At 43.6% G+C, this 25,377-nt stretch overlaps 1 protein-coding gene across 1 annotated transcript in view; it reads right to left on the bottom strand.

Moving 5' to 3' along the window:
- Positions 1-25,377, bottom strand: part of Daam1 (dishevelled associated activator of morphogenesis 1) — a 160,597-nt gene that overhangs the window by 31,663 nt on the left and 103,557 nt on the right. Inside the window, 13 exon segments of the mRNA XM_055595383.1 lie at positions 5,991-6,098; positions 6,407-6,616; positions 6,618-6,707; positions 7,167-7,354; positions 10,897-10,955; positions 11,217-11,355; positions 11,698-11,815; positions 12,040-12,106; positions 14,095-14,198; positions 14,309-14,419; positions 15,468-15,801; positions 17,871-17,965; positions 23,621-23,692. Coding sequence (XP_055451358.1) covers positions 5,991-6,098; positions 6,407-6,616; positions 6,618-6,707; positions 7,167-7,354; positions 10,897-10,955; positions 11,217-11,355; positions 11,698-11,815; positions 12,040-12,106; positions 14,095-14,198; positions 14,309-14,419; positions 15,468-15,801; positions 17,871-17,965; positions 23,621-23,692 — 1,695 coding nt within the window.

Genomic DNA, 25,377 nt, shown 5'->3' on the forward strand with positions numbered 1-25,377 from the left:
GAGGCACATACATGCACTAGGCAAGTACTCCACTACTGAGCTATACTCTCAGCCACCATGTTGAATTTTTACTTGAAGCAGGAGATTGTCAATTAAATCCATCAGCTTGACTAAACAATTGCCACTATTACAGAAAATGTGCTTTTCTTTGGTGGAAATAACCTGTCTTCCCGCATCATAACGAAAAGTTAAAAAAAGCAAGTAGAGTGACCTACATGAGTGAGACCAACTCTAGTACCCCTGCCTAGAGGGTCCAAACCATGCCAGCAGGTGCTGTGGGGAGGCGTGAGAAAAAGCACACACGGAACATGCAAACTCAGAAGCCACTTGGTGCAACTACTGGCAGCCATGTCCCAGTGGCCTCAGGGCTTCTTCTTCTTGAAAGAATTTTTAATAAAGATGGGAAAGAAGAGCTAACGGTATGTTATGAGAAAAGTGGCAGCTTTTCCTGCGTACTTTTGCAAGGCAGAAATGAGCAAAGCTTCGGTGTGCAAAACACGCCACAGCTTTTGGGCCAACAGTGTGTACAACTAGCATTTGCTCAGCAGATTCCTTAAGGTCTCCCTGGTCTCGGCAAGCACTGCCAAGGCCAATTTTATACAGATAAACTGTTTCGCGTAATTCTTCTAGTGGGAAAGAAACAGAATTCATCCTTCCTTTGGTCTGCCCATACAAGGAGGCCTGCTTCTCTAGAAAGGCATTTAACAAGCAGGCAGATAACCACAAGAAACTTTTCTTCTACCTGATATCTCAGTTCTCTTTTGCCCCTGATATGACTCAGATTTTTCTACTACTCTGAAGCTCTGTTGGACTCTTCCAGTAAAAGCAGTTTTAAGGGTAGAAGACTATGGTAAAATGAACTCTATGAGAGCAACTTAACCAAAGAGAAAAACACCACTTTAAATTAGATCCTGCTCTCACTGTCTACTCTTCAAAAAAGAAATTTTCATGAAGCTTTCTGGCAGCTCATGTTACACCTTAAATTCATTCACACTGCTGGGAAAGGAAGACATCTGACCTTTGGTACAACAGTCTGTGGAATCAGGAAGTTGTCAGGGTGTATGCCCTGGGGAGGACCATCCATTACTGTGGTGAGGGTTAAGTATGATAATGCAGGTTTAACTTCCTATGCAGTATCTGACACATCTTTATGAGTCCAAAATTTAGAAGCAAACAAGATACAATTATTTTAGCTTTTGCACTGACAAGTCACTTTCCCCACTTTGGCCTTATTTTTGGTTGAGTTTGGTAGAGCAGCTGGCTGGTCCAGGTCTTCCATTTGTAACCACTAACAGTAATAAGCCTGGCGGCTAACAGCTAAGTGATGCAGCTTATCATTCCGGGGAGGATGAGGAGTGCCATATGAGGGTTTGGTAACTATTAGCCTTAAGACAGCACTTCTTTGAAGACCCAGTAATCAACATATTACAAATGAAACCACAAACAGGATGTGTCCTTTAGGTGGGACATCCTAGAAATAATGAAACTAATAGGCTCACCTCAAATATGCTAAGATTCTGTTTGAGCCCTCGTTCCATCAGAGATCAAAGGGGAATTAAATGATCTTGGAATAGAGATAGGAAGTTGGTATTTGAATCTTCAGGGACCAATGCTCATAAGCTACTGCAAATGGCTTCACAATGAAATGATGTTTCAACATTACATGGATGATGATAATGTTTACATGAATGGATTTTAATCCGTTCAAATTAAAACCTATGCCAATATTTATATGCAATCCTGTATTTGATAATTCTTACCATGGAAACTAAGAATACACCCTCACACTACTTTAAAATTGGGTTTATTTTTTATTTGTGTATATGTGTGCATGTATGCACCGCTATGCCATAGCATGTGCATGGAGTCGGAAAACAACTGTGAAAGTCTGTCCTCTGCTTCTACCATGTGGGTTTGAACTCAGGTCATTAGGCTTGGTGGCAACTTACTTTACTTACTGCACTATCTCTCCAGCCCTAGACTTAAAAAACAAGTAAGCAAACAAACCCAGCAACATGATTCACAGTTTTTCTTGTCTTTAAGTGCTAGCCAAGACTAAGAACCATGATAACAAGAGCTGAAGACACAGCTCGGTGAGAAAGCACCTGCTTAGGATGCATGTTCTATGGTTTTTCAAAAGTTACATGCACTAATTTAATTATAAAGAGAGAGAGAGAGAGGAAGAGAGAGAGAGAGAAGTTCTTGGAGCATTCTTAAGGAATCTGTAGATCTATCTGAACATACCAAATGGAACCCTGATGGACTTAGCTGACAGACTCCAGCAGTTGGAGAATGGAGCCTGGGCTAGCAGCTTTCCTTTGTTCCCTAAATCAAAGGGTGGTTGTTTTGAAATGTGACCCTGGGAGGTGGGGGGGGGGGGGAGAGATCTTAGGTTCCTATAAGAAGAGCTGTCCTCCAGCAAAGGGCAAGACAGAGGGAGACGCTGTGAGCTGCCAGGGGGTAGCTATAAAGTGAAGACTCCCTTCAGGCAAATGTAGTATCTTTAGCCCATTTTCCCTCTATCCCACTGCATAGATAGAGATGAACTGACAGCATGTCAGGGTGAGATTTCCCATTACAGATGTAAGAACTCCTCATCTTATCTTCATAAAACTATTACACAGCACCTGATGTTATGCATTAAAAGCTAGTCTCTTGTGGCTGACCTAAAGAGCATGTATAATCTAGTTCCAATGAGGAAAAGGTCTTGAGATTCAAGGAATTGACTTTCAAATGAACTTTTGGAATGTGCACAGGGGAATAGATGCACGCTATTAAACTCCATTTCGTGGGAAGCGTAAGCTTACATAATTGGCTCTCTACACCTTTAATGCAGCACTTAAAAAAAAAAAAATCCTACTCTCCACAGCCTGGTAGTGGTAATGAATAAGCCACAGATTAGAGAACAAAGAGAAAGCAAGAACTCTGTTAACTCCGTAGTCTTGAGTATGGCACCTGTTGGGATACTGAGTACATACAAAGCCCTATTTTCAGTATCTATAATGTAAGAATATTACCTCCCTCCTAGAACTGGGGTGAGAATTAAATAAAGAAATAAGTACAGGAGCTCCATGAGCATTAAACTATAAGGTTGATGTGATTAAGGACTGTTTATATCATTCATACCCAGTACCAGAAACATAACTGGTTCTCAATAGTAGCCACCATCTTGGTCCATATCGCAGTCACTTATGGTTTTTCTCATCTTTACTTTATACTATAATTATATTGTGGGCTTATGTAAAGAGTGAATGTATTTGAATCAGCTGATCCTTTGGCACAGTTCATTTATAAAGGACACAAACTAAATACCTGATTTTAATGATAGAATAATTCTCAAATCAAACTGATATATTTTATACTCATGTAAGTTTATAAATATAAGCAAATGAATATATTTTTGTAGGTATGTGTTTATATATACCTGCATACATACATTCCCAAGTATCATTCCTTGTTTAAATTATGCTAGTTTGGTACTTCTGAGTTATCTTAAAATCAGGCTCTGATGCTCCTGCGGTACTGAGACTTGTGTGTTCCTCTGCCTGCCTGAAAAATTCATCTACACAAACAAATGGCTGAAGTCCAGAGTCAGACAAGTCTCATAACTTTAGAGAAAGGAAAGAGACACCATGGAAAGAGAGAAGTTCTCTATGTTCATTCGGTACTAGAAATAAAAGCGGTTTGAATGTGGTGATAATTACACAATGTTTGGCCATGCCTGGAATGAGCACACACAGGACTTTGATGTTGCAGTTCTGGGGTGAGGGGATAGTCAAGTGACAGGCGCTCTACCTCATTTACTCTGATCTACATATGCCAATTAGAAATGCCTGTGGCCTTTCATGTTCTGACTCTCAACACTGTGAATGCCATGAAATGGCTCACGTTACCCTCAGTTGGAAAATATATTGATGGTTTACCTTCCATTTTTATACCAGAAGGGGAATATTTAAAATGCTCATGTGGAGTGGGTATGTTGAGATTGTTCTTTACAAAGTATTGCTGGAAATATGGCAATAACCAATCCTCACCAGGGTACCCAGGGTTAAGAAGAACCAAAACCTTCTCATCTATCCTGTCAGGGATGACTACTGATTATTTAAACAGTGTTGGTTGCTAGGAGACAGTTACTCAGCTGCAGAGCTTTCCACAATTGCATCTCCCAGAACTCTTGAAAACTGTCCACATATTTGTCCCAGAGCATTTTGGCAGCATCCTTCTGCACTTTCTGCTGAGAGCCAGTTAATTATGAGGCTTGTAAACTTGGGTCTTTCAACCACCTGCCTTCATCACAGATGCAACCCACATGCTCAGACTTGATTTGCACCATGTGGACTACCTGCTGCTTTCCGTCCGTTTAACACACTTTTTTAAGTTTCCAAACCTTCACCTCAGACAACCTGAAGTGCGAAAGAAATGGGATTTGTAACCAGATCACAAGATTATTTGAATTACATGGAAATTTGCTAAAATTTTATGCTAAGATCCAGAGGCCTCCTTCTAGAGAGAGAAGAAGCACACAGGAGCCAATCAGGGGTGGGTTTTGGCAGGGCACCTACAGGACAAGGCTCTGAACATACCTTTGTTTGTTCTTTGAACCATGAGGTGAACTGTTCTCTTCCCCTCACCTCCCTCTTAGTCACCGTCCCTCACTTGGTACATATACCACTGGGCATGGCACCTTCTAACTTATGAAGGAGCTGGGTGATGGCTTCTGTTTTAGGGTTCATGGCCCCGTGGCAGACAACTAACTTTACTGTCCTACTCTACTGAACCAGCATATAAAGACTCTGCATGGATGCTCTCCCTCTCCTCCAGCAAAATCCTCTGGTGAATAACAGCCTGTCTCCCACGCAGATAGATCAGAAACCATCTTGGAAAGAAATGCCTGGCTTAGCTCTCTCTAGCCTCTGTCCATCTCCTCCCTGATGGCTAGGATTTCTCGTTTGAGACAGTCTTTCTCAGGAGCTCAGCCAAGTGAGCAGCCTACATGATCCGCTGCTTCCTTAAGGATGTTCCACCCTGCTCAAGAGCCACATGGCAGCCAGGTTACGAGGGCAGCCCTCAGGAAAGCCCTGTGCAGATATGCCTCCAAAGGCAGTGTGCACTGTTCTCGGGTCCTCTCCTTTGGTCCACCTTAAGAACCTTCCTCTCCATACTCTTTGGCTCAATGCTCCTCTTTTCAGGGCTCTGATTATTGTTGCCTTGCCTTTTCTTCATTCCTCTGAATTCTCTATAACTAGCTACCCTACTTGAACTCCTCGGCCTACATTTCAGACCTTTAGAGAAAGCCATCTAGGGGCAAAAGAGATCTACATGGATGTGACGAGAGCTCATACAAGGAGCCTACCTACTGGGGCTCATCAGCGTGTACAGGCAGTGGGTACCATACCATGTTCTTCATACCATTATGGAAACACAGTAGTAGCTTTTGTGGATCTACTGGCATCACCGACATTTGCACACTTGCTCAGCTTGTGCAACCCTACCAGTGAGGACACAATATTCATGGCATCTGGTTAAAGCTCCTCTGTATTCTACTTAGCTGCCAAATTATAGATCTTACCACGCCCCACACTTCTAGAGTCTATCTAGCTCCAAACACATTTGATATTTCTTTTAAGTCAGACAGCCCCGGATGGCTTCAGAAACAAACCCTGCAACAGGATACTCTTTTTCCTAGAGATTCATTCCGAATAAGCACAGGTAAGATACAGTGCTGACTATACATCCAGAAAGAAGACATGTAAGTACTATGGTAGGGAGCTTCTCTACAAATTGTCCACATGCCTTCAGGTGGTTCACACACACTGATGGGTCACTGGACACACACATGGACATGCGGCTATACTGCTTTGCAGGACCACGTTGGGGAGACCAAACTGCACGGCACTACAGTGTTCATGCCTCTTGGTTACAGCAGATGGCCCAAGGGTCGTGCATGAAGAGAGAGTGCTGTGGGGCATCCAGGTGGCACATGTTGTTACCTGCTGTCTTTGGTAGGCAGAGAAAGTCCTTTCTAGGTCTTCAAGGTCTAGGATTTTGAAGACTTTGGTATCATCGATTTCGGTCCATACTGTTCCTTCCAATTTGTTCTAGAAACATCAAGTTAACAAGTTCCATGATTGACAGTCATGCGGAAAAAAGAAAAAGTATGGATGTTTCTTAAAAAGCACTACTATCTCAATTTTATAAGTCTACGGGACGCTCCAGTGAGCTGTTCTGAAGCAATGTGCAATCACTTCAGTGACATTATCAGCTAACACAGAAGCTGGGGAGAACCCTGAGTCCACCCTAGATGGTCAAGTCATGCAGCCGCAGGGAGCGTTCCCCTCAGTAAGGACACTGAGCTGCAGGTGCCACCACTGATCCACTAAAGGGGAAATAGGAACAAATGGCTTACCTCAGGCAGCTTAGACCAGTTGAAGGATTTCAGAGCATTGGTGGGCTGGGGAATATTCTTCTTCTTGAGTGTCAGACTCACGGGAGCACCAGGAGGTGGCAGGATTCCTCCCAAGGGAGGAGGCCCTGGGGGAGGGGGAGGACCCCCAGGAGGGAGGGGAGGAGGGGGAGGAGGAAGTGCTCCACCTGAAAGGAGAGGGGGTGGGGGGGGGAGGGAGAAGAGAGCCCAGCCCAGTGGAAGGAAAGGGTCCCCCTGGGGCTCCAGGTGAGGGTCCTCCTGGGACTGAAGCACAGATGGCCCTCTGAAAAGAGAAGAATAGTGAATGGAAGAAGGAAATTCATCGGATGACTCTAAGACACTAATCTTGAGCAAAGCACCCACACTTTGAGGACGAGGGCTTCAAGGATGGGTGAGTCAAATGGACTTTCCTGAACACATAGTGCTTATCCCTGGGTCTTTCTCTCTCTCACTTCTAGCACCATCCTACAGTTTGGTTTGTTTTAATGGCATCCATTTTCTACAAAGCTAATGTGATTTTTCCTTTGTTCTTAGGACAAGACAGGTGGTAAAAACTCAACCCCAAACCACCTCTGCTGCCTAACCCATAGAATATCGGTGGTTTGTGTCCACACTACCGAGATCAACAGTGAAACGTTTCAGAGCTCATCCCTACGACAGAAGTGTCTACTTCAGTGTAGCAGGCCCCAGGGGATGAGGGTCTTGTTACACTGTGGATAGGGGGCCGGGTCTCCGCACTCACCCTGTTGAGCTCATGGAGCTGTGCTGTGAGATCTGCCACCTGCTGCTTCACTTGCTTGTGCTCAGTCGTCTCCTTTTCAAGCTTCTCCTTCATCTTATTTAAGGTCTGCATCATTTCTTCCTTCTCTTGGGTCTTGGCATCACATTCTCTCTCTTTCTTTTCCAGCTTCTGCTGTAGTTCATTGTGTTCTACACAAGAGAACAACAGGACATGAAAACAGAGATGAGGCATTTTCTTTAAAAGAAAAAAAAAATGGGCCGAGGATGATGGAGATTGTGGGTCAGCCTGACCTACATCATTCTTCTTCTCTAACTGGTGCTCTTGCTGGGAGAAGGCCTCACACAACTATTTTAGTAACTACATTTTGGGAAAAGACCAAAAAAGAGGCCTAAAGCCATGGTTCTAAAAATGAAGAAGAAGAAAAAAAAAAAAAGCTTGATAAACGTCTCATGGAGAATGGTGCCTTAACTCTGAATCCTGTTGTAGAGGTGGCCAATAGCTACTCTAGGGGAAACGACTATTATAAAAGCCCCTTCTCACAAAAAGAAGCTCAGCTCTGGTGAATGAAGTTTGCTGGCTTGTATACCTCTAGCAGAGGGAGGAGTCCATGCTGCCACAGAGAGCTGCTGGCGGGCCTGGTGTGCATTCTGAAGCTGAGCTGTGTCTCCCTGACCTCTTGGAAGGCTACCTGAAGCATGTTATGCTTCTGGCAAGGGATTATTAAAACCAGTAAAAGCAAATGTTATCCTCTCCATAGTCAGTGTCTTAAGGGTAACAGGACTGAATAGACATGGGAACCACAAGGCTGACAAGACAGAAAGGAGCTCTCAGGGGTGGTTTAATGACTTCCCCAGGTGTGGAAGAAATGGGGGGAGGAGTATCTAGTTCAGTGTAATGATATTCATTTTGCCAATGTATATAAGCCTGTTGACAGGAGTGATGGGTTTCGGAAAAGAGAAATAATGAAGTTTAGGCTGCAGGCTTTTATTTCAAATACTTGCCTCCAATGCCTCTTCTTTCATGTCAACAAATACACTAGGGACACCACCCACTGGGACTGTGTGATACGCAGCTGGTCTCTACTTCTGAACTGATAACATGTTTAAACTCTTAGTGTCTCTTTCTGACCTTCCCTGCTCTATGGTTGATTCTCCAAACTGGAATTTGCGGAAGGTGTGAGCCATTAAAATCCTTGAGTTTTGTTTAGCTTAAAAAAAAAAAAAAAAGGCACCTCCAATCACATCTCCCACTCCCCGATGCCTGACTCTTGGCCCTCATCTACAACAACCGTAATGTATTCCACTTTCCTTCTTCCAGCTCCACTTCATTCATCACTGATAATTAAGAGATTAGGAATGTTCCTTCCCCTCTTTCATCACTAGCCTTTGACAAATCTGGCTATGCCTCACATTCAGTGCGAGGTCTTAACATTTCAGATCACTGGGCAAATCCCTCTGCAAGCAGTCTATAGGTTAGGTGGGGGCAGGGCTTAGGGACTGGTTGGAACAGGCTCCTTGATGAAGCCTGACAACTATCTCCCAAACTGACATCATTTACTATCCATTCACCGAGTTGTTACAGACACCTTCTTGGAGGCCTGCACGCCGCAGACTTCTCCCTCAAATATTCTCCTACCTGTCACATTTAAACAACTTCTGGTCTCCTCCTTTGAAACTGTCCACAATCCAATCTAGCTTTGCATGCTGAAGTTTCCAGAAAAGCACCCATTTTAGCTATAACTTCTCTTCTGTTGTGACTTCACTGGCTGCCCCGTTCTTCCCACTGACCTTGGAGATTTTCTCCTGCACCACCCTCCCAGTGAACCCTGTGATGGTTGTTGTGCAATTAGTATGTGCGACTCTATGCTAACTTTCCATTTATTTTAGTATTGGCAACAACCCGTGAGTGAAGTTCACTCCCATGCTGTGGGTGATGAAAACTCCAGAAGGGGAGAGAAGATGTCACTGGTCACAGAGAGGAGGCGGAGTTCAGACTTCCATGGAGAAGACAATTTGAAGCACCAGACACTTATGTGTCCCCTAAATGTATGGCTAGGTGACTCAAAACCTCATGTCTCAAATGCTCTCAATTGTAAAGTCAAACCTACATGCTCTAGAGTGTGTTCTTAAGCATCCATTCATTGACTGTTCCCCATTTGCTTTTGGTAGTTGTGGTAAACAGCATGACCAAAAGCAACTCGTGGAAGAAAGGCTGCATTTTATCTTGTACTTCCAGGTCTCAACCAATCACTGAGGGAAGTCAATACAGAAATGTGGGCAGGAGCTTGAAGTGAAAACCACAGAGCGCAGCTGGCTGGCTTGCTCTTGGGCTTATAGTCACCTTCCTTTCGTATACAGCTCAGACCTATCAGCCTAGGGATGATACCACTCATAGTGGGCTGGGCCCTCCTACATCAATTTGCAACAAGAAAATGCCTCAAAGACATGCCAACAGGCCAATTTGATCAAGGCAAATTGAGACTGCCTCAGCTAACTCTGGGCCGTGTCGGGTTAGCAGCTGAGGCTGGCCAGAAGACGACTGTACTCTCCTTGGCTTGTTCTCACTTTTTATCCTGGTCTAGTGCTTCTCCTCTTTCCACTCATAGTGGATTCTGGGATGCATTATAAAATCATGTGAGAGCGATGTGGGTAAACAGCAGGCACAGGGGGCACAGCAGTCCCGACTTTTGCCTTTCCCACCATCTCTAGTGGCTCTGAGGAAATGTGGTGTGAGAAAGGGGGGTGCTCAGGCAGCTCTTGGCCACTTGCTTCTGAACATCGGATGCTGGGTGAGAATGTGGCTGTGACTGCATGACTCTGACAAGCAGAAGAGAGCCCATCGTCCAGCGTGGTGAGGTGTGAGGGAGTGTGAGCATTTTCCCGAAGGTGACTTTAGTTTGCTAGGCTTCTGAAGTGGGGAGGGAAGCTGTATGTGGCTGCACCAGGAGGAACACAAATGTCTCTCCCGTCACAGGCAGATGACATCAAAGGCATATTCCAGCACCACTAGTGGCTGGCCTGCTAACAGTCATAACACACATCTGCACAGTGGCCACTGAGTCTCTGCACAGTTTCTCTTTCTACGGCTGGCCATAGAGAGGACAGAAGCGATGGTACCAAGATGCCTATGCTTTTGTCCTAAGGTTCTGAAGAAACTTCCTGTTGTATTTACTCAAACCCAAAATACTTTAAGTGAATCGCAGCTGTAAGGTGGGGCTTAGGTACTCAGCAGTTTTAAAGAAATCTTGAATTATAAATTCTTTAAAAAATTATTGCATGTGTGTGGTTTGTGTGTGTGCATGAGTGCATACAGGAGGCATATGTGGAGGTCAGAAGTAAGCGTCAGTTCTCTCCTTCCACCATGTGGGTCCCGGGGATCAAACTCAGGCTGTTTGGCTTGGCAGCAAGTAGCTTTTTCCATGAGCCATGGCAGGGGCCCCTAACAAAAGCCCACAACTTTAATCTTTGTTTCCAGTTCATGAATTCTGAACAGCAAATGTTACCATCTTTTCTAAACTGTTCACAAAACAATAAAACAAAAGGATGAAATACCTTGGAGACAGCAAGAGAACTAAATGGTTCAATTTTTTAAAGTCAATGCAAAAATGCCCTAAGACGTGACAAAAGCTAGGCTCCTGGAGGTGCAGAAGTCAACATGAAGCCACGATGTCAATTCCCCAAAACCCGGGTCCCCTAAGCATAGTCACACCTGCCAGGGCCTTGCCACCTACCTTTTCTCATCTTCTCTGCCTGTTCTTTCCATTGCTTAACTTCATTTTCATTAACCAACCTATAGAATAGTTAAAGGAATACTTGTTACAAAAAACAAAACATGTCCATTTCTGAGTGTGTTCTCCCTGGACACACAAATACTGTGCTGCAGAGTCCTCAGTGGAGCCCAGATGCTACTTAGATGTATTTCTTGTTTATTCGCAGCTCATTTTGATCCCTAGAACATTTCATATGCCTCCCTGTGAGCTGAAGTAGGACAAAATGAGTATCTTGCATTGCCATCATTACCTCACAGTAAGCGAGATGAGAAGAGACTTACATTCTTACGACGTTCTTAATATTAAAGTTTTCCAAAGGCGTGGAGTCGGGGTCCTGTCCCTTGTCATTCTGGATAACTATTTGCTGTATGATTCTGTCTAGCAGCAGCCAGTACTGAACTGTGTTACCACTTCTCTTGTCTAAAAAGGAAAAGAGGGGTAGAAAGCAATGATCACGCTGTTTGTAAATGAGGAAGGGTAGTTTTCAACAGTGGGCAACCCTTTAGAGCCACAGATCTGATCAAAAGGCTCTCTCCATACCCATTTCTACATGTGTTGTAAGGCATGCATTTATTTTGAAATCAAAGTAAATTATAGGTCATTTCATTTTGAGGATTTCATAACTGCCCTTAATCTGTGAGGAAGCAAACACTGGAAAGCCACAAAGCTGAGGCACCCAATCTACTTAGCACTGTTGGGAAGACAGAGTGCTTTGGCTGCTGTCCTAGGTGTCCATGGCACCCACACAGTCACAACACTCACAAGGCATCTGGAGGCAATGGTGCAGAATGGACATGAAGTGGGGGTAGGCTTCACTGTGGGTCAGCCTCTTCCGGGTCAGCTCAAACATCTGAGTTGCGCTTTTTGTGTCTATGTGAACCTATTTTACAGAAAACCAAAGCCGAGTCAATCATCCAATTTCTTGATTCTCCAATACAGGAAGAGCACTCACAATGCAAGCACAAGCGGATCCTGCCACGTCGGTAACAGGACGCTGGCTCTGCTCACAGGTTGCACTGGCCCCCACCAACTCAGCACATGCATTCCAAGAGGCAAGTCCTATGACCAGACAAGCCACTCCAGGGAAGTTACAGGAATACGTACCAGTTCAAATCTTTTGGCAAACTCTAGTTCGTCTTCATTTCGGAGCATTTCAAAAAAGTCTAAATGCCTGAAAGGTAATGGACCAAAAGTGACTGGAAGGAAGACATCTCAAACACAAGCACTAAGGACTTGGGAGGTTGACGTGCAGGCCTATGCACACTGAAGTGGTGTGCTGATATACTCCCATCAATCATTGGGTAGATACAGGAGCATCCCAAGCTCAAGCCCAGCCCGGGGTGAAGAGAGTGCCTGCCTCACAAGGCAAAGGGAGGAAATGCAGTTTAGCGGCGAGTAATTGCCATTACAACTAAGGCCCTGGGGTTGACCCTCAGCCAAGCAAAGAAAAATAAAAGAGACCCTTCCTGATTTTTAGTGATATCTCCAAAAGAAACACGGTAACAAAACTTGAGTGCCTTTGCTTAACCATATTTTTTCTAAACGAACAAATAAAATACATATCTAAATAAGATAATAATAAGAGGGGAAAAAAGGAAAACCTAGGTTGTATAGCACATAGTAGGTAATTATCAAATGATTAAATGCTAACCAAACCTAAAAAATGTCCAGATTCAACTTTCCAACTCTTTAAATGGAAAAAAAAAATTTGAAAACATAGACCCACACTTGACTTGCTGTTGAGTTATAGATCAGAAAAAAAAAAAATCCATGTCATTCATTTATTTGTACAAATTCTTATTATTCTCCTCCTCTGTGTTCTACATTCCAGGGATGATAAGAGGACAAACACATATGGTCAGGGGGTACAAAATACAGGGAAGGCCACAGAACTGCAAAATACATTGTTGGAGGTCACTCTGATGCTGGCCCTTAAGATCTGGTTACACCTATGTTTGTTGTGTAAACCTGCTTAAGACATTTACCCGATTGGTTAATTAAAGGCCTATACCTGGGCAGGGCAGAATGGGGTAGCTTAGGTTCCCAGGCTTTTGAGGACAGGGAATCACAGGAAATAGATGGATGGGAAGAGAGGAAGGAGGCAAGGAGGCAGATACCACAATGGGTTAGCGTGGAGAAGAAACCACATGGGCTTGGAGGAAAGAATCCAATAATGGTGTGCAAAGGCTCAGGTGAAGAATACAAGCAAGCTTATTGGCATCATGGATGGAAGATAGTTCAGATGAGGATGGTTAAGGTGGATAGCACTGGATGAGGCTGGGAGATGGATGGTGAGGTTATTCAGACAGGGTGGGTAGGAAAGTCTGCTCGGCCCAAGGTAAATAAGGCAACTATAAAATCTAACAGGTGCCCGTGTCTTATTATTTGTGACAATGGGTTAACTAATACTGCCTCGATAATCTAGGGCTAATAATAAACATTAAGTAGCCCAACACTCATTTATTTATTTATTTATTTATTTATTTGTTTGTTTATTTATTTATTTTTACTATGACAATGCATGAAGGAAGTTCTCTGCAGACTAAGGGAACAAGTGATCAGAAACCGATGGAAGGTATTCACAGCCAAAGACATACCAAGTGAAAGGGTACCCAGGCAGGAGTGTCTGTGGCACCTACACTGACTATCACAGAGAAGAGCACGCTGGGTATGCAGCCGAGGGAGAAGGCAGTAGCAGCAAACATCTGGAAGCTGGTGAGGATGCCTTAGAAACAGTGACAAGTGAACAGTGGCTGCAAATTGGCATTCACAGAATGCCTATTAAAGTTACTAAGTGATTTCACAGGGCTCAGCGTCAGTTCTCGTGACAGAAACAGGGCCCAGCTGTCATTGCCATCATCACCATTTTTATAGGTATTAAAACACGAGCATTTAGAAACACTGAGTAACTTCAGCAGAACACACAGGACGCAAGACTGCGGCAGGACAGACCTGAGCTGCAAGAAGCTTTCTGCATGCCACGCTGCTTCCTCCACTGACAAAGTTTCACCAGAGGAACATAATAATCTGAAGTGCCAGGCCGTGCAAGCTGCTGGTGTGACAGGCAGGCTGGAAGCAGTTCCCGGCCTGGCACTGACATGTACTGCTCCATACAGTGGGTATGGCGTGGGCCTCTCAGGCGGAAACAGTCGGACTTACCTGTCTAATGTTGAATTTTCGTGTTCCCTTAATTTATCTATAACAGGTTGAATTCCTAACATCAGAAACTCATAGCGAAGATGGAGCCTGAAGTCCAAACTCTCCTGAAAATAGAAGGGCAACACAACACATTTCTGTAGCTTTTCAACTGTGCAGTTAGTATATTGGAAAAGCGCTCGTCAATGCTATCATCGTAGAACTGCGGACTTCTTACCACGCCTGCTCCTTGGCTCAGCACTGCATTGATGAAGGACATGATGGCAGTCTTAAGACTCACTTCGTCCCGATAGCGGCCAGTACTTTTATCCAAGTCATTAATTAATGTCTGTCAATAAAAAATAAGGTCATAAAACAGTGATTCTTAACCTTCTGCAACCCTATATTACAATTAGCCCCTCGTGTTGTGGTGAACCCCAACCATAAAATTATTTTCATTGCTACTTCATAGCTGTAATTTGGCTACTGTTATGAACTGTAATATAAATATTTGATATGCAAGATCTAATATGTGACCCCAAAAGGGGTCATTCAGCTCCCAAAGGAACTGCAACCTACAGGTCGAGAACCACTGGTCTAAAATATTGCCAACCCCACGATGCTCAATTTAAGAATTTTTTTTTTTTTTAATGCTTGGAGGTTAATTTTTTAAATCTCACCTAGCCAGAATTACACTGATTCAGAGAACACCTCCTCTATAACTCAGACTTGGAGTTAAAAACTCTCCTTTTCAGGTATGTTCAGAGTAAGTATATAAAAAGTATAGGAAACTTTGCTTCCTTGTCTCCACCTGCTTTTTGTTGTTTGGTAAAAATATCATAACATAATCTCACCATTAATTTCGATCCTAAGCAAAGAACAGCAATGTGTAAACTTTCCAGGGAACACAGCATTCAGTGGATTTAAAGCATATGTGCTATGTAATATACAGGATGCCACCACAGCTTTTTCTTTTCAATTTTATTTTATTAAATGTATCATTTTTATTTATGTGTGAGTGTTTTGCCTACATGTAAGTATGTGTACGGTGTGAGTGTCTGGTGCCCACAGAGGTCAGAAGTCACCAGATCTCCTAGAACTGGCATTATGGATGGTTATGAATCACCATGGGTGCTGAAAACTGAACCCCAGCATTCTGAAAGCAGACCAGTCCAGGGTCACAGTTCTGAGTTCAGTGTATCTTAGCTCCCAGACTGGCCAACTCTAGAAAGCACTGTCTATTTTCTGGTTCTTGAACCTAAGAGAAAGGGATTCTCTGAAGACAAAGTGTAAGTGGTCACTACTGGAGGAACTATTAATCTCCTTCAGGGGCAGAAAAGGTGCTTGTTTATGTAAAGATAAGAGTGGGGAGAATGAGAAAGCCGGGGGTCGCCTACCTGGAAGCGGGTTCTCTCGCTGGCATACTTCTGGTAGTGCAGCATAGCCTGCAGGACTTTCTTGTGGCCTCCTGGAACCAGGCACACGGCGCCCAGGATTTCCAGCACAGCCACCTTTGTTTTAATGTTCTCTGTGCTCAGACTCTGAGCAATGACATTAATACTCTCCGAATGAGCCAGAACATGGGCCCGGCCTTGAGAGTTGTTCATCAGTGCCTTTATACAGCCAATGAGGGACGTATGTATCCTAGACTCGGAGGTCTCGTAGTCCATGGTCTTCAGGAAGTTGAGAATACACGACAGGCCATCCAAGTCAATGAATCTGGTTACAAACCTGTCAGGAAGAGAAGTGATTAGATTCATCCCTTTGTGCTTTTGTAACCATCCTTGATGGAAGAGCCCAGAAGAAAGAAAGAAAGAAAGAGAGAGAGAGAGAGAGAGAGAGAGAAAGAAAGAGAAAGAAAGAAAGAAAGAAAGAAAGAAAGAAAGAAAGAAAGAAAGAAAGAAAGAAAGAAAGAAAGAAAGAAAGAAAGAAAGAAGACGCATGTCCTCAAGAACCCAAAGGCTTACGTTAATGAGGCCTTTGTAATTCTTTTCCTCTTCCATGGCACAGACCCATGGTCCATCTAACCAGACTGAAAAAAACCTCCTCAGCTGGCACAAAAAAACCAGTGGTAGGTCACATCCTCACACAAAGCCTCGAATAGCTGTCACTAAGCAAATGTACCTTAGCCCCCTCTCCCTGGCATTGGGGATTGAACTCAAGGCCTCATACATGCTAAGTTCACATCCTGCCATCCCTAGACCATCTCTCCTGTGCTAAGCTAAAAATCATCTAGGTTATTGTAGCCTATCACTGCCATGTGGGGTATTGGCCCTGACCACGCCTGAGACAAGTCAAAGAGCGGCAGCTTTCAATTCTACTTCTCATCAGACAAGTGAATGTTTTTATTCCTAGGGTGTTTCTTTTTGGGGCGGGGAGTGGTGCCTTTGTTTTTTTCAAGACAAGGTTTCTCTGTGTAGCCTTGGGTGTTCTGGACTTTCTGTGTACATCAGTCTAGCCTTGTACTCACAGAGACACTTGTGCCTCTGCCTCCCAGAGTGCTGGGATTACAGGCGTGCACTACTGGGCCCGGCTTTCTAGGGAGTTTATAGTAAAACCCTTCTTTTATGTGACACACTACATGTAATAAACACGCCTAGGTTGCTACTGAAAATTAATTTTATCACCATTTATAACTTTCATTGTTAAGCCCAGGAGGATCCACAATGCATGTGTGCGAAGGACAGCTTCTGTGACTGTTTATCTAAATATCCAAAGAGCTTCCACACTCCCTCACCTCTGGATACCCCTCAGCTTCTGAGAGTTCACAACAGATTGAGAATGTAGGTGTGTGTCTTCATGCTCTGGATGACCCTGTCAAATGCTTGCACAGTGCTTTTCACACATCAGTTCATTCACTTTGTATAAGTCATAAAGTTTGCATTTGTTACTAAAGAAAGATAACTTATTTTTTTTAAAAACTATTCCACCCAACCACATGACCCTTCACTCACGGCACCAGCGCTAATGAATGTACCTGCAAGCACCTCAACATCTCACCAAGTTCCGGGGGCCTTAGTGGGACTAGGAGCAGAGGTACAGTGGAAACGGTTACCAGAGAGGATTCATTCCATCTTTATTATAAATAATAGTTTTACTGTCATACAGGTCACTTGCCATAAAATTCATTGATTTAAAGACCACAATTCAGTGGTCAGAAAATATCCCATAGTTTTAGCTATCTATTTGTCAGCTGGTGGAAATATGGATTGTTTCTATTCTTAAAAACAAACAAACAAAAAAAAAACTACTTTGAATAAGGCTGACAGTGAATATTCATACACAGTGCTTAGGGTCCTATCATTTCCGTGTGTGTGTGTGTGTGTGTGTGTGTGTGTGTGTGTGCGCGCGCGCGCACGCGTGTGTGTATTTCCTTCGTTTTCCTGTTTATGTCCCTAGGAGGTATGACAACTGTTGGGTCATATGGCAACACTATATTTTACAGTTTAAGGTACTAGCTGCCCTACTGCATTCCCAAATGGCTTCACTGACATTCCCAATAGAATGAATAATGTCTCACCTCACCATCTTTCTGCTCCTTCATTCTCTCCCTCCTTCTCTCTCTTCCTCCTACCTCTTTTAAAAATGTTGGCTAGCTTAGTCAGTGCCTCCCTCTCTTTTAAAAGAAGGAAAGCATTTACCAAATGTTCAGTGATCAAAGTAGCTATCCATGGTTCAGGTACACACTTTTAAACGTAAGAGTCCCTGGAAGGTTGGACCATTGCAGCAAATAGGAGGGAGAGAGGAGAGGAGAGGACAGGGAAGGAGAGAGCACGGCTGCACCACCCGGGGGAAGGCACCTCATGGGCTTTGTCCTCAGAGCTGTCTTTAGACTCTCAATGGTTTTACTCCTCTCTTCTTCTTCTTCTTTCTCTAAAGCCAGCAGAGATTTTCTCTACAAGAGAAAACCGAAGTTAATTCTTCATTACTACACTTTAATTATTGTAAATAATTTATACAAAAAATCAGTACATCTATAATTGAGATTTAGCACCAGAAAAAACAATACCACCAAGAATTTTCCAAAGTTTTGTCTGTTCCAAGTTAAATTTTCAAATTCTAAACGACATTTTAATAAAATGCCTTTGACATTTTAGAAGAGATTAAGTTGCACAAATGTTTGTATAATTATTGTATTGCAACGCCCTGATGCAGATATTATCAGAAAGCCGAGCCTGTAGCTGGGTGCAACTTTCTGGCAACTAAAGGTAAAACTCTCACAGGGTAAGGGGACACACACACAGACACTTTCCCATAGGATCAATGGAATTAGTTGAAACTGGAATCAAGATAAAAGGGATTTCTTTGCTTCAAGTATTTTTTAAACTAACAATTAAATTGAATCTGATACTAAGATAGACTCTACTCCAAGAGTAATTACAAGTTCTTAATAATGACCCAACATCATTCAGAAATCAAGGTATGGAAGACAGGGAAGGGAGGAAGAGACTGTGATGTGGGTAGGGGCATATACATCCCCATAAACTGAGGGGGGGGGGACGTAAGGGAGGGAGGAAGGGAGAGAGAATGCAGAGAGCTGCTCAGGCTGTGCTTCTCCAGCTGACTGACCCAGCAGGCCTGTGGAAGTCTGAGATGCTACATTCCTGCAAAAATTTCCAGGCAATGCTGATGCTGCAGGAGCAAGGCTCTGACTACGCAGATCTCAGTGACGTTATTTGTTTACTGACTTTGTGTGTGTGTATGTGTGTGTCACTTTACATATGCATATGTGGTCCAGGTGCCAGGAAACCAGGGGAGAATGTCTACCGAGTGTTCTGATCTACAACACTCTGCCATATTCTCTCTTTTTAAAAAAAATATTTATTTTCATTTCATGTGTACGGTCATTTTGCTGGCATATGTGTATGCCACACGTGTGCAATACCTGAAGAAGTCAGGGGAAGGCATCAGATCCCTTGAACTGGAGTTCCAGATGGTTGTGAACCACTGTATGGGCTGGGAATTGAACTTGGGACCTCTGGAGGAGCAGCCAGTGCTCTCAACTTCTGAGCTATCTCTCCAGCCCTAGGACTCATTTTCTCTTGAGAGAGTCTTTCACTGTATCTGGACATTGTGTGTTATATGTTATATGTCTATGTTGGTTGGTATTAAATGTCACCTTAATAGTATCTACATTCATCTGGGAGATAGGCCTCTTGGCATGCTTATGGAAGATTATCTTGATTATATTAATTGGTGTTGGAAGACTTATTTTAATTACAACTGGGACAATTACTGGACTGTAAATGTAGAAAGCAAGCTGATGACTGGCATTCACTGTTCTCTGTTCCTGACTATGGATGGGATATAACCAGCTGTTTCCAATTCTCGCTGCTTTGACCAAGTTCTTCCCATGATGGTCTGAACCCCTGAGTTGAGAGCTACAATAAATACTTTCTCCCTTAAGTTGCTTTTCTCAGAGTATTTTATCAGAGCAACTGGGAAAGAAGCTAAAGTACCATCTCTTGAGTCCTCGGGTGACATGAAGTCACAATACTCACAAGGTTTACAGTCTTTCTCTCCCTCTCATCCATGACTGCCTACCGGTGCCAAAACAGCCCTCCTACCTCACGTCTAGTCCAGAAACCTTTACCCAAGGAGCTGCTGGCCCTTTCCTCTGTGCTCAGAATGCGTATTCCTGTCTCCTTGGCCTTATCTGTTATCAACGATGATAAAAGGCTGCAGTGAGGTGACTCCTCAGAGAAAAAAGCCTGATGGTTACCAATGGCTCTCAACAATCTAGTGTTTCTTTTTATTGCAGGTTCACAAGTCATCATGGAAGACTTCATTATTATTATTTTAAAATCAACAGTACCAACATAAAGCAACTAACTGTTCATTAAAACTTGACCTTTTGATGAGAAAGAGGTGTAAGGCCTACAGCAAATAATTAACTGGTGTCATTTATGGCAGCTGATGGGTGGTTGAATTTTTTTTTTAAGTTGTTATTGTTCCGCTAGAGCTGCCCTTTTGCTGGTGATGTGTCTCGACAGCTGTCACCAGAGAACAGTTGATGAAGAAGCTGTGCACAGAAATAAATAGCCAACGAATTCCTCCAAATCGCCATGTGAAGCCTCCTGTGGAAAACTCAGTGCGAACCTAGTGAAGGGTATTTGATCGCCTTTAGGGTCTCAGCGATTGCTTTGATTCTGCAGCTCAGACTCAGGTCTTTGTCATGAGTGCCACTCCTTGTTTTAAGAGAGTAACATTGTAAGGCCATGCCAAACTCCAACTACATTTTACTGTGGGTCACCAACACGAGATAACAGTCTGTGTACTCGGCATTTTAGCAGCCCTGGAGAAGGCTTCTGCACAGAGAGGGCAGTAAGTCTTGTCTCTCAGAGTTGGGAAATTCATGAAGTGCCACAGAAAACTCTACGGGGACCCCCTTTCCTAACACGGGGAGAATTCCCTTCAAAGCAGAAAAACCATGATCATCCCTTACTGTGAAACTGTTCGATTTTGATTTGAGGTTGCATTTGTGTAACAAAAATAGATAAACCTGCCAAGGATGATTTTTTAATGGAAGTATGTTGCTTTTTATAGAAAGCCTCAAGTGTTCAGGCTTTAGAAGTTTCCTTCAAAATGTGTAGCTGATAATGGAGATAAACCCACATTTCTAGAGTTAGTCTCCAAGCCACACAGTAGCAGGCAATGTCCCACATATGGGAAGGGTGTTAGAATGGCCGTAAGTGTCTGCTCACACAAGAAGTCAGCAAAAGACAAAGCACATGTTAGCAAGGGCCTTGCAGGGAAAGCTGCTGAGATGCACATGGAGACACAGGCCACAAATGTGGCCCAGTGTCCCAGACCAGAGCCACTCTGGTCTGAAATATTGCCTGGGTGTAAACTGGGCAAAGGGAACATCACCTTACATCTTCCCCCAACCCTCCAGTCCTAAGACCTGTTAGGCCAATCCCCTGAATCATACAGTTCTCTGACTTTTTAAAAGCCAACAGATAACTCAGAGGTCCTTTAAAGAACAAAGCATTCTTGTTATGAGGCTTACGTAAAGTAACTTAACTTGTTCCACAAAAGGCTAGCTTCATAGCAAGTGTGGTTGTTCTCAACCTAGACTGTTTTATCAGGCTCCAGAGGCATTAAAGAAAGCAGATGCCGTCCCTCCCCCAGAACAGTCAGTCTGCCTACAGTGTCTACCTAGGGGCAGGGAGGAATCCTCCACCCCGGCCTCTTTCATGTACCACACAGATTTCAAAACCAAGAATAAGAGACTAATTGCAAGGTATTTTAGGGTTCAGACAGAAGGTTTAAATTCCTAATTACATGACCACTTCTTAATTTGATGACCCTGGACAATGTTACTTCTCTCCAGACTCAGACTCTGTCTATGAAGAGCACGGGCAGCACATCATGAGGGTCAGGATTTAAGCAGCACTGCCTGTCACATGAGGCACATTCAATGGCAGTAGCTGCCACTGATGTTGCAGATGACAGATGATGACAATGTAGACAAATGCCTCTTCATCGGTTCTCTAAGCAGACAGCCAGAGTCCTACTCCAGAAACAGGGAAGGACTTGGAGGAACTGCATATCGTCTCTGTGCCCAGGAAAAATGTCTCAGGGCTTTGCTGTGTGCTATGGAGAAGACTCTAGCACAGATGTCAGCCAGAACTGTGCAAGGACTAGTGACAACCAGGATGGCAAGAGAAACAGAACTCAGCAGGGTTTCTGCTGTTACTTGGCTCCTTGCTTCTTTAAGGATGCCAATGTTCTGAGACCGGGGTAACCCTTGGACAACGAATGCTGTTTATCTCTGACCCTGGAAAGACAATGCCTCAGGCCTCAAGGAAGAAGCATTTAGCTTTGCTAGGTGTCTGACAAGTAATGGACAGCTAAGTGACAATCTAATAGCCTTATGATATCCTGGGGAAGACTTTGGATTAGGAACCAAACAATTAAAGTGAAGAGCACTCAAGAATGCTGCAAAGAGCTGTCCAGGGGACAGGAGGAAGGGAGGAGTTTGAAGAACAGCCACACACTGGTATATCAAAGACCCTGTAACTCAAGGATAAGCCTACCCTAGACACAAAAATCACTAAAGGACAAATTAATAGAACTTGCCAACTTCCAAGGGGGAAAAGATCCACACGTCTTAGTTCTTCTCCATTCAGGGCTGAGAACTGATTAAGTAGGCATTTCTGTTGTTAAGCATCAAACAATGCTGACTTAATTACACCCAGAGACAGTCTGCCTAAGAGCTCCTTTTCTCTAAGAGTTAGGAATAAGAACTCACAGACAACCTCTACATGCAAGAAATGGTGAATGGCTCCAAATTGTTATAGCCTGGGTGGATGCACAGAAAAAAAAACCTGGTGGTCATCAGAAATCTCCCACTCCACTAACAAATCCTTACAAGCGCCAAGGCCACTCTTTCCTCACCTCTGGTGCAGCGCACAGTATATATAGAATAGGACTGGGTGGTTCTTTTCTCTTCTACTAGAAACTCTGGAGGCAAAAGCTTATGTGAGTTTTTCTATATACAGTCCTGATCACATCTACCGGGGTGTTTATTATTCAAGATACAACAGCAGAGAAAGAAAGAGACAGAGGGAAGATGAGGAAGATACTGAAAGCCAACGCCTTTTCAAAGCTTAAAGAAGAGCAGGCCATTCATGGGTCCTGGTGGGCTTATAACTGTTGCTGTAGGAGTAGCAGTAAAACACTAGAACACCTTAAAGGACTTGGAGGAGTATGAAGATAATTTTCCATAAGGACCTGAGTGGAGGCAGGAAGGAGGCAGAAGCCACCTTTTATCTGATATTATGAATTTAAAGTTGGACTAAAACCGATTCTTAAAATTGTGAAGCAAAGACTGTGGTCTTCAATTTTCATCAGTGGCAACAGATTTAAGCCACTAAGGCTCAAAAGCTGATGACTTATTTCCTGTTGTGAATTTAGCTGTGATTAATAGAAGATCTTCAAGCTGCCTGAATGCTAACATCTCAGAGCCAGAATTCAGATACCGAGTATAAATTTTAACTGATGGCTGAACCCAAAAGCCATGGACCAAAGCATGAGAGCATTCCTCATTCCTGAGGGCATTCTGATTATTATGTCATTTCAATTCACTTTATGATTAAGAGCCTCTCCCTTCCACCCTAAATTTAAGAAGCCAGGAAGGAACTGAGTTCCCAGGGAGAAAGAGATGGGCAAAGAGAATGACGAAGGGACAGTTGAGTTGTTCTCTTGTTGGACAATTCTACCTTCCACAATAGTGTTTCAAAGCTCGGGATAAGTAGTCACAGCAGTAGCCAAGTTCAAGCTGAAAACAAGCCATGTTTCAAATGGTATTTCCTCTTGAAACATTAAAATCAATCATATTTCAGTGTGTGTGTAGGTTCTATTTAAAACATGCTAGAAAAGCCTAGCAATATTTCTGCCCCCATCCCCAACATCTAAAGCACTGAGTATCTGGAATGGAGTTTGGAAAGGGAACGGCACTCCGGAGGTCTTGCTCAGTCAAACTCATTGTGCAATTGTGCACTTTGTACTCAATTTTAAAGTGTCACAGAATGTAAATTATACTTACAGCAGCCATGGAATTGAGCTGATCAATGTAGAACTCAGGCCAGCTCGTTGCTCCCTTGTTTTCTTCCTGGTCCTACACAAAAAGAGGAGAGAAAAGGAGGTAGAAAAAAGTAAAAAGGTGATACATTGCAAGAGGCCCCCCCACACCAACACATCTGATGTCCCACGCATCAGGACAGTGTCTGCAAAGCCACTGGGATGCAGGAGATTCTTATTTTAACTATCAGATCATCTATTTCACTAGAATGGGAGGGACAGAGAGATAGAGACAGAAAGAGAAATTTAGTTTTGGGTATAACAAAAAGGACATGAGGAAGGGAGTTCACATGGGAACTGAGTCACACCACGGAGTAAAGTTTTTTCCTTTAGGGACATAATGACACTGCAGAGGGCATTCTAGGCCACATGTCACACCGAGGACTACAGTGCGGTTACACATCTGTATGAAAGACAAGCATGAAGGGGACCTGCCTTGATAGTGACCAGGGACATAGCCAGCTGCTGACTAAATTTTTTATGGATCAGTTATTCAGATTCCAGTAGACATTAAAAGTTTGAAGTAGGATTTCATTTAATGTGGCTGAAAGTAGGTCATTGACATTGGTCAATAGGGACACAGTTAGTCCCAGGCAAAGATTTCCTGCTGACCTAGCTCACAGGTTTTGGTAGAAAATAGGGTGCGTCTCTGCTGGGAAAAAAAAAAAAAAAAATTGAAACCCATCCCCAAACCACCTCAGTGACTTGGAGCAAGAACAGCTGGGGTATCTGTGGATAGGGGTCATTGACAAGCCTGAACCTAACCCTCCCAAAGTCTTGTCAGCTGTAGTCTCTGCTGCAGACACACCAAGCTCATCCAGGAGGCACACTGTGCTCAGTTTCCATGATCTCTCTTTGTGTCTGTGAGGCGCTCTCATGAACATGGCTGAGAAGTAACATTTCAGAAGTTCTCTGTCTCACGTTCAGAGAGCGTCCTGATATGACAGGGTTACCCCTAGACACAGGCACTGCCATGGACACAGTTGCTGCGTGATGCTCGCGGAGTTACTACCGACTTCAGTTTTCTTAGTTTCGGCAGCCCACACTTACACAGACATACACGTAAACACACACAGACTGGTTCTTGGGAGGGTGAGTTCTAGGTAGAGCTTTTAATTTTAGTCTTCAGCTTTATCTTTAACACCGCCCTCCCCGCGCGCGCGCGCCTTTCCGAAGCCCAGGCTAGGCTCAACTTTAGAGTAATCCTCTTGATTTAGTTTTTCCGAGTGCTGAGATTATAGTTGTGTGCCATCCTACCTAATACCCCTACCCCATCCCCAGCACACACTGAACTTTCTCCAGGCAAACACCTCCAAGTGGGTCTACTTAGGTGTGATAAAAGAAATATAGTTCAAAACTATTTTTAAGTAGTCATAACAAGAAGGAAAGTGCCTGTTTCCAGGGCCACCAGAGTGGGCAGTAAGGGATGCAGGGCTGGATGATGAGGGCCAAGGCTACAGCAGGGCCTCTGAAGTTGGGCTGGATTACACTCTTGTGAGTTAAAAACATTCAGGGAGTCTGATGAGTTTTGAGAGCAGCTCTTGGTTATAATTTAATGTGTTAATAAAAGAGCTATAGCAGCAGTATAAATGCCGAGCCCAGCTTTCCTCTTGAAAGGAGCATTAAAATTAGCAAAACCCTGCTGTTACCAATGTATTTAACAAGCCAAAACCCTCAGCGATATTCAATGGTATTTGAACCTATAAAATGAAATGGAAGGTG

Source organism: Psammomys obesus, unplaced genomic scaffold (assembly GCF_907164565.1).
Source record: "Psammomys obesus unplaced genomic scaffold, mPsaObe1.curated_primary_1811, whole genome shotgun sequence".
NCBI lineage: Eukaryota > Metazoa > Chordata > Mammalia > Rodentia > Muridae > Psammomys > Psammomys obesus.